Genomic DNA, 13,780 nt, shown 5'->3' on the forward strand with positions numbered 1-13,780 from the left:
TCGCCATTCGGCAGGGGTGGCGGCGTCAAAGCTTATCGTCAATTGCAGCTGAGTTTCCCTGAGTCTGCCTGGTCCCTCAGTACTACAGGAACATTTTAGCGATATTCATGAGTCCACTGAGGTTGTCATTCATGCCACCCTCGCCGACCCTTCCAGCACCGGAGGAGTGACCACTCAGACTATGCGGTAGGCGGATACCAATTATGGCCAGCAGTTTCTGCAGTACGCCACTCGTGAGCAGAGGGATGATGACCATGAACAAGACCTTTGCAGGGTGACGGCGCGCATAGTTGAAGATGTCGCGGAAGAGGCGCTTGATATAGTGGACTACGCGCTGGATAAACCCAGCTCGAGGCCGTGCGCGTCTCGAGGATGATGAGGACAGCACGGATGGGCTTGAACGACCAGCACGACTGTAGCCACCTAGGCTGAAAATTGATGGCGCCGAATGGCGAGAGTGCGAAGTGGAATAGACAGATCGACGGGACGGAGAGCGTCGACGAACATGGCGAGATGAAGAAGTCGATCTTCCATCAAACCAGCCCATTTTTGTCAATCAATGATGGGATGGCCTGAAATTTTTCAGAGAAAGAATCAACCTTAAAGCCAGAGTGGCCTGGAGCAAGGCAGAGATAGCTGCTGAATTATGGACGCCAAATTGAGCATGCAATATCTGCCCCTCAGGCGTCTTTCTGTGCGCAATTAGATGGATCGAAAGTGGATACGCAGTCAATTGATGCAAATGCACGAAATTCCAGTTCTAGGCCCTGTGCAGAAGATATCTCCACTACTTGAACTTGGGAGATGTGCTGCCAAGATCTCTATATAGATCAGAACTCCTGGCAAAGTCACCGTAAACAATGATCAGCGGCCTAGTATTTCATGCAATTGAGAGATCACAGCAGGCAAAGGCTGGAGACAAGACGGGGGAGTTGCCAAAGTGATTCCATTTTTGAGCACAAAAGAACCGGAAGCCAAAAGGAGCTGCTTGCACCAGCTAAACTGACATGCGTTAGTAGAAAGCTGACGGGTGGCTGGTAATGAGCAGGATGATCCTCATTGGTGGTTGTTTCTCAGGGGTGTTGCACGCAGATGAACATTATGTCCTTATTTTCAAGGCATCAACCACCGACGTCATCGGCTTGAAGGAAGCCAGCACATGCAAGTCTTGAATTTCTCAAGTTCGCTACGTTGTTATGCATTTAGAAGTTCTTCACATTTGACCTCACGGTTAGTTCATTTGAAACACGAATAGAGTCATTCTCACCACCGCTTAGTTTTGCACGACCTGAGGATCTTCTCTCAGAACGTTTAACAGTCAATATGCCTAGTAAGACCTACCAACTCTAGTCTGACTTTGAGAGGATAATCAAAGACTGACAAACAAGAATCAGGGCGACCGGATTACTGTAATACTGCCCTTCTTTTAAGTGACTAAACCGATCGGAGCAGCGCTCATAGGGATACAGACAAAATTCTGGGTGTCTCATCCGATGCCACTCAACAACAAATTCGAACTGCATACAAAAGGTGCGAAAAGACCTCGGGTCATATCGAGACGTTCAATAACACTCAATAATCTGCAGAGAATCTTTGAAATCCCATCCTGATCGAGTGCCTGCCGGTTCACCAGAGCGACCCGCCCGTACTCGAAGATTCCAAGAGATCAATGATGCTTATTATACTCTTTCTGACCAGACACGTCGGCGAGAATATGACGCCCTAAGAGCAGCAGAGGCATATGAAGAGCCAGCGGAGGAAGCGCCTCGGAGTGGTGCCGGTGGCTTCCCATGGTCTTCCTTTGGATTTGGCACCACCGCAGATAGCGAGCAACGAGCCTCCGAGCAATTTGGGTCTGTCTTCGAGGAGATGTTACGGGAAGAAGGTCTCGCAGAGGATACCGATGCCGATGGCCAACGTCGTACCAGGCCTACATCACGCTTTTGGTCTGTTGTGGGTGGTATCAGCGGTGGTGCTTTAGGATTCATTGTGGCCAATACTCCCGGTGCTTTGGCTGGTGCCGTTGCAGGGAATCGCCTTGGTGCTGTCCGAGACGCAAAAGGCAAGAGTGTGTACGAGGTTTTCCTCGAACTTCCGCAGTCTGAAAGAGCCCGACTACTGAGCGAATTGGCAGCCAAGGTCTTCCAGTCTACTGTGGGTCGCTAGACGATTTGCGCCATACTAGCTAGTTTCATGCAGGGTGTTCAGTTCGTTGGGAGTTTATGCGGCTTCATTTCTGGAATATTTGGAGGATTCGGGAATCGATTTTACGCACACTATGCTTAACGCTAATACGTAGTATCTGCCATTAGTCCCTTGACATGATCCATATAGTTGCATAAGTCTAACAGCAGACACCCCTAATCTATCGCACTCTCTCTTTTCATGCTCAGTCACGAGGATGGCAGCAGAAAAGCGAGGCATTGGGCGGTGATCCCCACCGTGTACTTTCATTTGTCTCTACTTTTGGGGTTTCGATATTCATTGATATGCGATCTACTTTTGTTGATCTTCTGTAATTGGCCGATCAATAATACAAGCCATATGAAATGTCCCTCAAAGTTGGTGGGATGAAGTACTCTTACTTTCTGCACCTTACTACTAATCTGGTTATCGATAAGATCCAGGCCCACAGATTCATCTTACAGCGAAGGATTGCTGGCCCCTTGACTGTGACTTTGACCGCTTCGAGCTTGTTTGCCTTGATGCCTGAATCATCTAGCACTACTCGGAAGGTACTCCTGTCTAGGCCCCACTAGCCCCTCTTCTCACCGCATGCGGATAGGCCACGTTCCTGAGGTGTACAAGAGAGGCATTGATATTACAGTTCTTTGTCCCGCAGTCTTGTTTTCCTCTGCGAATTTTGGCTCTCTTTGATCCCTAGCTCTCTTTTGCACAGACATATGCACGGCCAATTTCATTGATTAATTTCAAAAATATCATTTCGAGAAACATACATCATGGCTACCGAAGCTGCGAGTATTTACCCGGCTCTCCAGGACCGCCCTATTAAAAACACGATTTGTCTGTTCGATGTTGATGAGACGCTGACACCTGCGAGACGGGTACGTTAATTTACCAATGAAGATTCTCGATCCCGAGTCCATGTGCTAATAGTCACCAATTCTCTGCCTACCAGACCGTTACCCCCGAGATGCTCATGCTTCTTTCGCAATTGCGCCACAAGTGTGCCATTGGATACGTCAGTTAACCCATTCACTGGATCTCGACGTCCAATCTCACCCTCTGCAGGTCGGTGGTTCCAACCTTGCCAAGCAACAAGAACAACTTGGAACAGCCGCTACGGACGTGACCTCCCTTTTCGATTTCTGCTTCCCGGAGAATGGTTTGATGGCTTTTCGTCTGGGCAAGCCTCTTGCCAGCACCAGCTTCATAGATTGGATCGGCGAGGAGAAATATCAGAAGCTGGCGAACTTTATCCTCAAATACTTTGCGGACTTGCAGTTGCCCAAGAAGCGTGGTACCTTCATTGAGTTCCGTAATGGAATGATCAATGTTAGTCCTATTGGCAGAAACGCAAGTGTTGAAGAGAGAAACGAGTTCGAAGCGTATGTATACAAATCTGCGCTCAGCCAGCCATTGAGAAGACGGATGGCATCTGTGATTACCAGTCGGCTAACGATTACGGCAGATATGACAAAGAACACCACATCAGATCAGATATGGTCAATGCGCTGAAGAAGGAGTTTCCTGATTATGGCCTCACGTAAGTGAATCATAATGGCAATAGTAGAAATACTGCGCTCCAGAATAATGATTCTAACAATCGATCTGCAGCTACTCTATCGGCGGCCAGATTTCTTTTGACGTCTTCCCCACTGGTTGGGATAAGACCTATTGCCTGCGGCACGTTGAAGCTGAGAAAGAAATTACTGGGGTTGAGTACACAACAATTCACTTCTTCGGAGATAAATGCTTTCCTGGAGGTAATGACTACGAGATCTACTCAGACCCGCGGACGATAGGCCATTCCGTACATGGTCCTGAGGATACCATGCAGCAGCTTAAGGAATTGTTCCAGCTATGAAGCGTGCTATTTCTTTTCCATCTTTCATGACGGCTTTGGGGCACATTCGAACGAGACATACAGCGATATCCTTCCCACTGTTTGTGACATAGCTGAAGATTTATAATAATGATGCATAGACAAACTCTTGCAATTGTAATTCAATCGTGCCTTCTATGCAATCACACCTCTCCAATGAGAAGCTGGAAATCACATGCATCCCAAAATGCACTAGTGCCGCGATAATTATATCATGTATTAGTCATCGTCAATGCCCGCGAGTACTCCGCAGGAGGCGAGGCGACCAACAGTCAGTATCCGACGAAAGATAAAAGTTACTGTTTTATGCTTCTGCTGCTTACCTCTCTCCCCGATGAGTCGTCATTGTGCTGATATACTCTGAGGATGGCGCCGCAGAAATCTGTCACAGAAGTCTCGCGCTCACTTCTCCCTCGTCTGACCTGGAACGGCTCCTCTACCCGGATTACGGTCACTCCACCTCAAGGCAACGCTCTCTCGACTTTGCGAACCCAATGCCAGCATCGCGTACAAAATTTGAATCCTGTTTGTCAACAGCTACGTTCTCTATCCCTTTATCCACATCAAGCCCGCTTTTTTACTGCGGCGACTCGGGACCTTAGCCCGACAACACTGGTTGCAAGATGCCCGTCTACATCACCGAGCGCCCGGCAAAACCGTCCAGCTCTCGAGGACCTCAACAGTCCTATCAGGTATAATGGGGTATATGTAGCCGCTTTCAAGCCAGCACGGCGCGCCTTCCACGCCTCGGCTTCTCGGCAGCGGGAGCATCACTTCGATACATTGAGATTCGTCCAACGGCTTAAGGATGAAGGATTCAGTGAAGAGCAAGCCGTCGCAATGATGAGGGTCCTGAACGATGTTATCCAAGAATCAATACAGCACTTGACGCGGACAATGGTTCTTCGGGAAGGTTGGTCAGCTCCTTGTTTGTCCCGACTTGGCCATGCCTCAGGATCAGGTCCATTTGGAGCCTTGGCAGCCTTCATATCCTCTTTGTTGCTCCTCTTTATTCTCAGGCGCTGACGACGCATTGTAGATACTGAACGCTCAGCATACACACAGAAAGTCGACTTTGCTAAACTCCGCTCCGAGCTATTAAACGCAGATTCGACCGAAGCGCAGTTGACTCGGTCATCCCACGAAAAGATTGCTGCGGATCTTGCGAAACTTAACTCACGTTTACGAGACGAGATTGGACGAACTCAAGCCTCTGTTCGGCTTGATTTGAACCTTGAAAAAGGACGTATCCGAGAAGAAGCGAATGGCCAAGAGATGCGCATCAAGGAGACTGAAACACGAATCGAGCAGGAAGTTGCAGGGCTGCGGGAGCGCGTTGAGGCTGTGAAGTTCTCAACCTTACAATGGCTTATGTATGGCTCCTCTGCTACATTCTCTCAAGGCTGGCTAACATATTATACTTTCAGGGGTGTTTGCACCGGTACAGCCGCTCTCATTCTCGGTGCCTGGCGTCTTTTCATGTGATTCATCGGCGCTTTGGATCCAACTCAATCCGCTATCGACTTCTTCAATACTCCAATCTTACCGTCGAGTTATAGTTCTTGTATATAGTACGCCGCTCCTTTTGCTCAGATAGTACAAACTGAGAGGGAGGAAGGTCCGTTTGGATTTGTGGAGTGTGATGACCATCCACCTGCCCCTCAAAAGATACTTTGTATAATTTTAAAGCGCTGTTTCGATATGTTCTTCAACGAAAGAAGTCGTGGAATTGACATGGACAAAAGAGAGTAATTTCACAAATTGTAAGGACATTTCGATCCAAAAACAGTCACAATATGACGACATTCGCCATCAGACCTAGGTTCTGTCTGAGCCGGAATAGGTCATTCTGCTGTCCAGGGGATATGTTGTGTTGGTCTTTCTCAAAATGGCAGGTCGATTGTCTAGTGTGTGATATGACTTCCATGCCGCATAGCTTATCAACTCGTCCAATTAACGTCAACTACCACATAGTACATCAGAGAGCCGTCGCACTCCTTGCAGGCTAGCGTTGATTTTCATTACTTCTGGCTTGATATCACAGTATGATAATTTTATCCCCCCTGCAACGCTCATATTGGAGCAACGACATCGCTACTGAGCGGGGAAGAGGAGACGCAAGCACTACATGTGGCCGACGGGGCTCCTGTATAGCTCCGTCACATTGATAGACCCAGCCATGGCACGATCCGAAATGGGGCAGGGATATGGACCTAGTAGCGGCTTCCTTTTAGGATGCTCCATGTCCCAGTCACAAGTGATCATGATGCTTGTTTCGGCGCTACTTCTCAGCTGTTGCTTTGCAGTGAGTTTTGCGACCATTCGGCGATACCGAAGAATATCAAAGGTCGAGGCGAAAGAAATTTCGCTGGATGATATTACAATATACAAAGAGTCAAGCTTGGATACTTGTTCAGAATTAAAACCTGTGTTATTGGATCGGAATAGAAATCAAGGAGATTTCGCCCAGAACTGCTCCTGCCAAATAAAGATCGTCTGCATGGCGCTGTCGCTCATGATTTGTGCCGCCTTCATATGGCTTGGATACCTGCCTTTGGAGTGTTTATCTGGTATTGCAACTGGTCAGATTTCACCTTCTACCTCCAATACGACAGGAGTGTTGGAGGTTTTTCAAGTGTACCAACCTGTTTCGACCACTGGAGGCGCAGATTCTGCGTGCAATGATGAGATACTTCTTATGGATCATGTGTTTGCCTATAGCTATGGCAAACCTTTCGTAGGTCAGTGGATATCCTCGCGGATTGATGGCTCTGGTATTGATTCTAGTAACAAGGATATTACAATCCACCCAAATGTGGCTTTGACACGGTTCGAATCAACCTCACTGTGACTTCGAAAGGTCGACAATATGATCGATTAGCAATCATGTACCTTGGAGATGCAGAGGTATTCCGTACATCGACTGCTGAACCAACTACAAATGGGATTGTCTGGACATACATTAAGGAGATGTCTCAGTACAATGCACTGTGGAAAGAACGACAAAAGCTAATCTTTGATTTGGGTAATCTGATATCCGACGTCTACACAGGCAGTTTCAATGTCACACTTACTGCCGTCTTCTCTCAACATGGCACTCCGATTAGAACAGCGGACATGATTCTACCGATATCAGCGCGCAAATCAGCGTCTAATGCATCGAGTGCCTTCATTGTGCCTTCAGACAATGTAGAGATAGCCTATCAGTTCCCCTCCAACACTGCCCGTGCCGTTGTGTCGATTTCTGCATGTGGACAGTCCACAGAGGAGTTCTGGTGGTCTAACGTGTTCTCATCCGACACAGAATCATTCGTCAACACGGTTGGCGAACTCTACGGGTATTCACCCTTTCGTGAAATCCAGCTCTATATCGACGGTCTGCTTGCTGGGGTCATCTGGCCATTCCCAATTATCTTCACGGGGGGCGTCGCGCCCGGCTTTTGGCGTCCAATAGTTGGAATTGATGCTTTTGACCTGCGACAGCCCGAGATAGACATTTCGCCATTTCTTCCCCTTCTGACTGATGGGCGTCAACATTCTTTTAAAATAAAGATCGTGGGCTTGGAAATCCAAGCGAACGGAACTGCCAGGCTTTCTGATTCTGTCGGCCCTTACTGGGTGGTCACGGGAAACATCTTTTTGTACCTGGAGGAGGATGCACCGTACTCAAAAACTGATCAATCTCAGAAGGAGCCTAAAATAACCTCGCCGACACCACAGTTTGCAATTACGCAACTTCTCACCAAAGATGATAAAGGCGTTAACGATACACTCTCATACTCTGTTGTTGCTGAAAGGACTCTCAGTATCACCTCGACCCAATTCACCTGGCATCAGTCCTTGAAGTACTCCAATTCGGGTCTGCTGAACCAGAAAGGATTGAGCCAAGCGAATCACCAACTCACATCCGGGAAAATATTAGCTGCAAAAATTGGATTCAATGGGACTACTGATGATCTGACTTTCGAATATCCTTTATTTGTCAACACAACATATGGTATCACTGACACTGAGCTTACCATAAAAGCCCATGTGGATAGAGGTCTTGATATAGCGACGACAGGAGTTACTGGTATCTCTACCTATACCCTGACTTCGGGACCATTGCGATTGCACACTAGACAATGGGGCAGCGCATTCTACCATTCAGTCACAGGTGGCGGGTCGACATCTGCTGGAGACACAACTGATGTTTTCGAGAGCATTGCTGAACAATCGTATCGCAGAACCGTCCGCGCTATCAATGGAAGTGTTGTCTTTGATACAGATGTCCGGCCACAGACTGCTTCGTTTCCAACAATTCAGGGTATTCTGTCATCATCAGGCAGAGACAGCGTGAGAAGCATCATCGGAAGAGGGCCTGGAGGCAAGAATTAACACTCAATGTGAAGCTACTCGGAGGGCATGTAGACCTAGATACGATATCTCACTTCTAAGCACTGATGGAGCTGAATGAAACATAACTTTCCTACATATCTTTGGTGCTTTAATTTAAGTTTAAAGCCATACTTTACCAATCGAAAAGTGAGTTTTGCCACTCTCCCCAGAACCATGGAATCTCGATATCTACATCACGTGATTTTATGATAAGATTGCCTTATCGCCATTCATCTTCCTACTCTGTACTTGATGCATTGTGGCGCTTTGTACAGACGAAACAGTTGCAGGATGGCTGTGGTGACGGAAGAAGTTTGCTATCTAGGTGCGCCGACTACCCTTTCTCTAAAGCGATTTGCTGCTTGATTGCTAATTCTTTACAACATGCAGGTAGAGTGCCTGATAGCTTAGCTACTGCTTTTGCGCAAAGCGGGCAACTCGAGAGCGATGGTCCTCCCAGCAAGCGTCGCAAACTGACATCAGCACCCCAGAGTCTTCGAGACGTGAGCGGCGCATCTGAAAATGGGGTTCCCAATGGATATATTGCGTTGGCGCGCTTTGACCTAAACCTGGTATGTAAATGACCACAATCATGGACCAAATACCGCTGAGAGCCGCGACTGACTTGAACAATCTATCAGAAATTCGCTCACGCGAATCCTCTTTTGGAGGGACACATTGATGATCCTTTGACGCCATTACCCCGGCTTCCTGTTGTCCTTCAGAGTGCTGGAAACTCCCGACATTTGGCCAGTTGGACTCATGAGTCAGCCTCGCAGGACTGTTTCGAGCTAGAGATAGCTACATTGCCGGAGCAAGAGACCGTGTACAAAGAGTCTTCGACTAGTCCTCAATTATCAGAGTTTGGGAAACACCTCGAGTCCGCTCATCGCCTTGTTTGCGCCGATCGATATCATAAGAAGGCTCCAATTGCATGTTATCAATGTACTCTCCATTGTTCAACAGATAGAAAATCATTTCGGCTTGAGACAATTATTTTATGGAGAGATTCTCTGGATATTATCGATGAAAAGCTGCTAAATGCTGGGGCACTTGAAACTTTTGGGAAATATGTGCTACAGCGTGATCCCGAGATGTACAACAAGGCGCGCAATATGGGTTTCGCGCCAGCAGCCATTTGGTCTCCTCGAGATTTCTACGATAATGTCCATGTTCCTCAAGACACACCCGAGTCATCTGCAGAAATCAAGTCCGATTTGATACATTGTCGACTTTATCCATTCCAAAGGAGAGCAGTACGGTGGTTACTCGAAAGGGAAGGGGTGAAGCTTCAGGAGAATGGACACGTGTTTCCTCTGGAGAACAAAACGGCGAATGAACTGCCAACTTCGTTCGAGAAGCGTACAGATGCTGAGGGGAAAACGTACTATGTTAGCCCTTTGTTCATGACTGTTACATCCGATCATTCCAATTGGTACGCGCCGGCGGACTATCTCAAAGGTGGTATCCTTGCGGAAGAGATGGGACTGGGCAAGACTGTGGAAATGATTAGTCTGATGTGCCTCCATCGTCGTGCCTTGCAACCTGATATCGACTTGGACATCGGTGGAATGAGACAATCTGGTGCAACATTGATCATCACACCTCCTGCTATTCTCCAGCAATGGATGCAGGAAATTCAGTTGCATGCACCGGCTCTCCACGTTCTTCACTATACAGGTATAAATCGCCATCAGAAGCTTTCGGACCGCGAACTTGTTGAACTACTTGCCGACCAAGATGTCGTTCTCACCACGTATGATGTCCTTGCACGGGAGATCCATTATTCCGGTGATGCTCCAAAACGTAATTTGCGACATGAGAAAAGATTTCAGCCACGAAAATCACCTCTTGTCAAAATATCATGGTGGCGAGTCTGTCTTGACGAAGCCCAAATGATCGAGAGCGGCGTGAGCAATGCAGCAAAGGTCGCACGTCTGATCCCTCGCCAGAATGCGTGGGCTGTGACCGGTACACCTCTTCGGAAAGATATCTCTGACCTTCTTGGCCTTTTGCTTTTTCTTCATTATGAACCGTTCTGTGGGTTCGTATGGAATAGGCTCTGTCGATCGTTTCATTCTGTCCTATCCGGCATTGTCAGTCGAGTCGCTCTTAGGCACAGCAAAGACCATGTTCGCAGTGAGCTTGATCTGCCGTCCCAAAAGAGATTTGTGATCACTATTCCTTTCACAGCGGTCGAAGAACAGCATTATGGACAGTTATTCGAGCAAATGGCCGAAGATTGTGGCCTAGATCTGTCCGGTGCGCCACTTAAAGACGATTGGAATCCCGAGGACCAAGCCGTTGTAGAGAAGATGCGCAGTTGGCTAATGAGACTCCGTCAAGCATGTCTCTATCCGGCTGGAAGTAGTCGGCGTGTCTTAGGTTTCGGTGGCGGTCCGCTACGTTCTGTTGCCGAGGTTCTTGAGATAATGATCGATCAGAATGATGCTCTTGTCCATGCAGAAGAGCGCACTCTCGTTCTGTCTCAGCTCCGTCGGGGGCAGCTACTTGAAAATGCCTTGCGTCGTCAACAAGCGCTTGATCTTTGGACAAAATCTTATGAACGGTCCAGTGCACTGGTCAAGGAATGTCGCTCCCGGCTACAGTTAGAGCGTGCTAAGAGTCGAGCCACGGCCAACGGCGTGAGCCAAGGCGGAGCGACAGATGATCCAGTGAGCGATAACGAAGTCGATGAGGCGGACAAGAATACTCGCGTTAGTGCGTACCGTCAAAGGCTGCGTGCTGCCCTTGAGATTCAGCACATTTCGATATTCTTTATGGGAAATGCGTTTTATCAGATCAGGACAGATCCGAAGCTTACTGAACCGGACTCGGAGGAATTCAAGCGCCTCGAGAAACGCGAAACTGAGGCTTATGAAGAGGCCAAGTTGATTCGGATGGAGATATTATCTGATGTTTCTCGTAAAGTTGCTCGATATATGAGAGTGATCAAAGAGAAATCGGAAAGGGAGCAGTTCGTGGTTATCCCGAAAATGAAGCCACAACTTTACAGCAAAGGACTGGAGTCCCGCCGCATATTCGACAGATATGAGGAGTTCTGTGAAGTGATGAATAAACACGCTGCACAGTACAATGAATGGCGCGATATCATGGTCAAGTTACTCTCGCAGTCGCTCATTGACCAGGAGGATGAATCAGAGCTCGAAGGAAATGAGTACGAAAGGTCAACAAAACATCAAGACGAGATGTATGTTTATATGGAAGCTCTGCGCGCCATGTTTGCAGACCGTCACGATGCTCTCACTGGTCAGCAGAATGTCCTCATCGCTCACGAGGTGAAAGGTGGCATTATTCAGGCTCAGCAAGGCGAGGGGCCGTCCCCGGGGCTATTTCTTTCGGTGATGAACACCCGCAGTGCGCTGAAACCCGCGCCTGCGCTTGGTTCTCTTCGTGGCCTCATCAGCGAGCTTCGCAGTCTTGCGACCTCCCTTGAATGGCAAGGAAGCGGGGGAAGCTCTCGCGCTCTTGCCGAGTTAGAACTTGTCAACTCAGTCCTCCAACATGCTGCCAAGATGGCTGCTGAGCAGAACAAAGTGTCATCGAATCTGGAGAGAGAAGTGGAGATGTTCCGGGACACTATGAATAACCGCCTCGAGTACTACCGTCAGCTGCAACAAATATCCGATACCGTTGCTCCCTATGACGAGGAGAGTGTCGGTAAACCGTTGGATGAAGATTTATATGCAGCAAAGCTCAAGCAAGAGAACGATATAGATGCAAAGATATCCACCCTAAGGTCGAAACATCGTTATCTTCTACATCTGAGAGACGACTCAGGGGTTGATAATGCATCGAGGATTTGTGTTATATGTCAGTCCAGCTTTGAAATTGGTAAGTACATGTGCTCTATTTTCCTAAGCTGAGACTTCGTTTTGCTTACATCTATAGGGGTGTTGACCGTTTGTGGTCACAAATACTGCAAAGATTGTCTGCGCATATGGTGGAACCAACATCGTACATGTCCCACCTGCAAAAGGAGACTCAAGGTCAATGATTTTCACCAGATCACTTACAAACCCGAAGAGTTCGTGGTGCAGGAGGAGAAGACGCCTAAACTTGAATCAGGTCGTTCATCGAACAGCTTCATTTACGCTGACATCAGCTCGGGGACGCTCAAAGAGATTAAGAACATCGACCTTGAGGCCTCGTTTGGCACCAAGATCGACACTCTGGCCCGTCATATTCTTTGGCTACGCGAGCATGACCCTGGTGCGAAATCAATTATATTTTCTCAATATAAAACCTTTCTTGAGGTGTTGGCGACCGCTTTTGCCCGGTTTAAGATTGGGTACAGTAGCATCGACAATGCAGATGGTATAGAAAGGTTCAAGAGCGACCCAGCGGTACGTTTTCCCAGAGCCCGCGTGCCGCTGTATCTGTACTGATAATTGTCCTGCAGGTTGAGTGCTTCTTTCTACATGCAAAAGCGCAGTCGTCCGGTCTTAACCTGGTCAACGCAACTCACGTTTTTCTCTGCGAACCACTTGTCAACACTGCAATTGAGCTTCAGGCCATCGCCCGTGTGCATAGAATCGGTCAGCATCGGCCTACTACCGTCTGGATGTATCTCGTATCTGATACAGTTGAACAATCGATTTACGAGTTATCAGTCTCTCGCCGCCTAGCTCATATTGTCCAGAAGGAGAAAGTGAAAGAGGCACTGGATGACCCAGGAGCCGTATTCAAGAATCTGACTGAAACAGCCATTGATTCAGCAAACTCCTTAGAAGTACAAGATGCGACACTGGCAAAGCTGATGACAAAAGGAACAGCTGGGGGAGAGCTTGTGAAGAAGGACGACTTATGGCAATGCCTTTTCGGCAATGCCACCCAGAAGATGGATTTGAGGGCGGACGGGGAGGTGGCGAGGTTTTTGCGAGGTGACGCAGCAGAGAAAAGAAGGACCGCTGCTTCTTCATGATCCTACGATATATAATGACTGATGAGTTACCTTATATGAGATAGATGTAAATACAGTACATTTTCTTCTCCTGGCCATATCAGGAGTACATATGGTTTTTGAATATATATCACCCGTCTTGACTCTCGGCCCCGCGAAAGTGTGCTCAATGTATTTCTTCCAACTCAACGGGCGCAGACGATCTAATGCTACTTGAACCTCCCGTTCTTCGGCTGACTTCCCTCGTCTTCCATCTGTAAGAATTGTTATGTCGACATTTATCGACTCATCCCCCAGTGTGATGACTAATCAGGGTGTCGTCCGTCCCCTGACCGGCAAAGCTTCTTGACCACAGTGACGTGCGGGTGTATCTGCCTGCGGAAGGCGAGTTGTATTCGGGTCATTCTTTATTT

The 13,780-nt window shown here is 48.0% G+C and overlaps 6 protein-coding genes across 6 annotated transcripts; 5 read left to right on the forward strand and 1 right to left on the reverse strand.

Annotated features, from left to right (window-relative positions):
• Nucleotides 1-82: 82 nt before the first annotated feature.
• Nucleotides 83-547, reverse strand: Aud_004841 (uncharacterized protein; the record flags this gene model as incomplete). Its single annotated transcript, XM_043289777.1, has 1 exon — nucleotides 83-547. One exon carries the CDS (start codon nucleotides 545-547, stop codon nucleotides 83-85), a length of 465 nt encoding a protein of 154 aa, XP_043145712.1.
• A 776-nt stretch (nucleotides 548-1,323) lies between these two features.
• On the forward strand, nucleotides 1,324-2,166 carry Aud_004842 (putative DnaJ chaperone (Caj1); the record flags this gene model as incomplete). Its single annotated transcript, XM_043289778.1, has 3 exons — nucleotides 1,324-1,330; nucleotides 1,470-1,530; nucleotides 1,587-2,166. The coding sequence occupies 3 exons, from the start codon at nucleotides 1,324-1,326 to the stop codon at nucleotides 2,164-2,166; spliced, it is 648 nt and encodes a 215-aa protein (XP_043145713.1).
• Nucleotides 2,167-2,960: 794 nt separating this feature from the next.
• On the forward strand, nucleotides 2,961-4,048 carry sec53 (phosphomannomutase SEC53; the record flags this gene model as incomplete). Its single annotated transcript, XM_043289779.1, has 5 exons — nucleotides 2,961-3,065; nucleotides 3,140-3,202; nucleotides 3,253-3,569; nucleotides 3,653-3,727; nucleotides 3,799-4,048. 5 exons carry the CDS (start codon nucleotides 2,961-2,963, stop codon nucleotides 4,046-4,048), a joined length of 810 nt encoding a protein of 269 aa, XP_043145714.1.
• Nucleotides 4,049-4,432: 384 nt separating this feature from the next.
• Aud_004844 (CCDC90 family protein) lies at nucleotides 4,433-5,551 on the forward strand (the record flags this gene model as incomplete). Its single annotated transcript, XM_043289780.1, has 3 exons — nucleotides 4,433-4,979; nucleotides 5,106-5,439; nucleotides 5,494-5,551. 3 exons carry the CDS (start codon nucleotides 4,433-4,435, stop codon nucleotides 5,549-5,551), a joined length of 939 nt encoding a protein of 312 aa, XP_043145715.1.
• A 1,401-nt stretch (nucleotides 5,552-6,952) lies between these two features.
• Aud_004845 (uncharacterized protein) lies at nucleotides 6,953-8,443 on the forward strand (the record flags this gene model as incomplete). The annotated part of the gene is made up of 1 exon (XM_043289781.1): nucleotides 6,953-8,443. The coding sequence occupies one exon, from the start codon at nucleotides 6,953-6,955 to the stop codon at nucleotides 8,441-8,443; it is 1,491 nt and encodes a 496-aa protein (XP_043145716.1).
• Nucleotides 8,444-8,734: 291 nt separating this feature from the next.
• Nucleotides 8,735-13,388, forward strand: Aud_004846 (putative SNF2 family helicase/ATPase; the record flags this gene model as incomplete). Its single annotated transcript, XM_043289782.1, has 5 exons — nucleotides 8,735-8,768; nucleotides 8,834-9,015; nucleotides 9,085-12,298; nucleotides 12,356-12,810; nucleotides 12,867-13,388. 5 exons carry the CDS (start codon nucleotides 8,735-8,737, stop codon nucleotides 13,386-13,388), a joined length of 4,407 nt encoding a protein of 1,468 aa, XP_043145717.1.
• Nucleotides 13,389-13,780: the final 392 nt, after the last annotated feature.

This window comes from Aspergillus udagawae, assembly GCF_001078395.1.
Source record: "Aspergillus udagawae IFM 46973 DNA, scaffold_3, whole genome shotgun sequence".
Lineage (NCBI taxonomy): Eukaryota > Fungi > Ascomycota > Eurotiomycetes > Eurotiales > Aspergillaceae > Aspergillus > Aspergillus udagawae.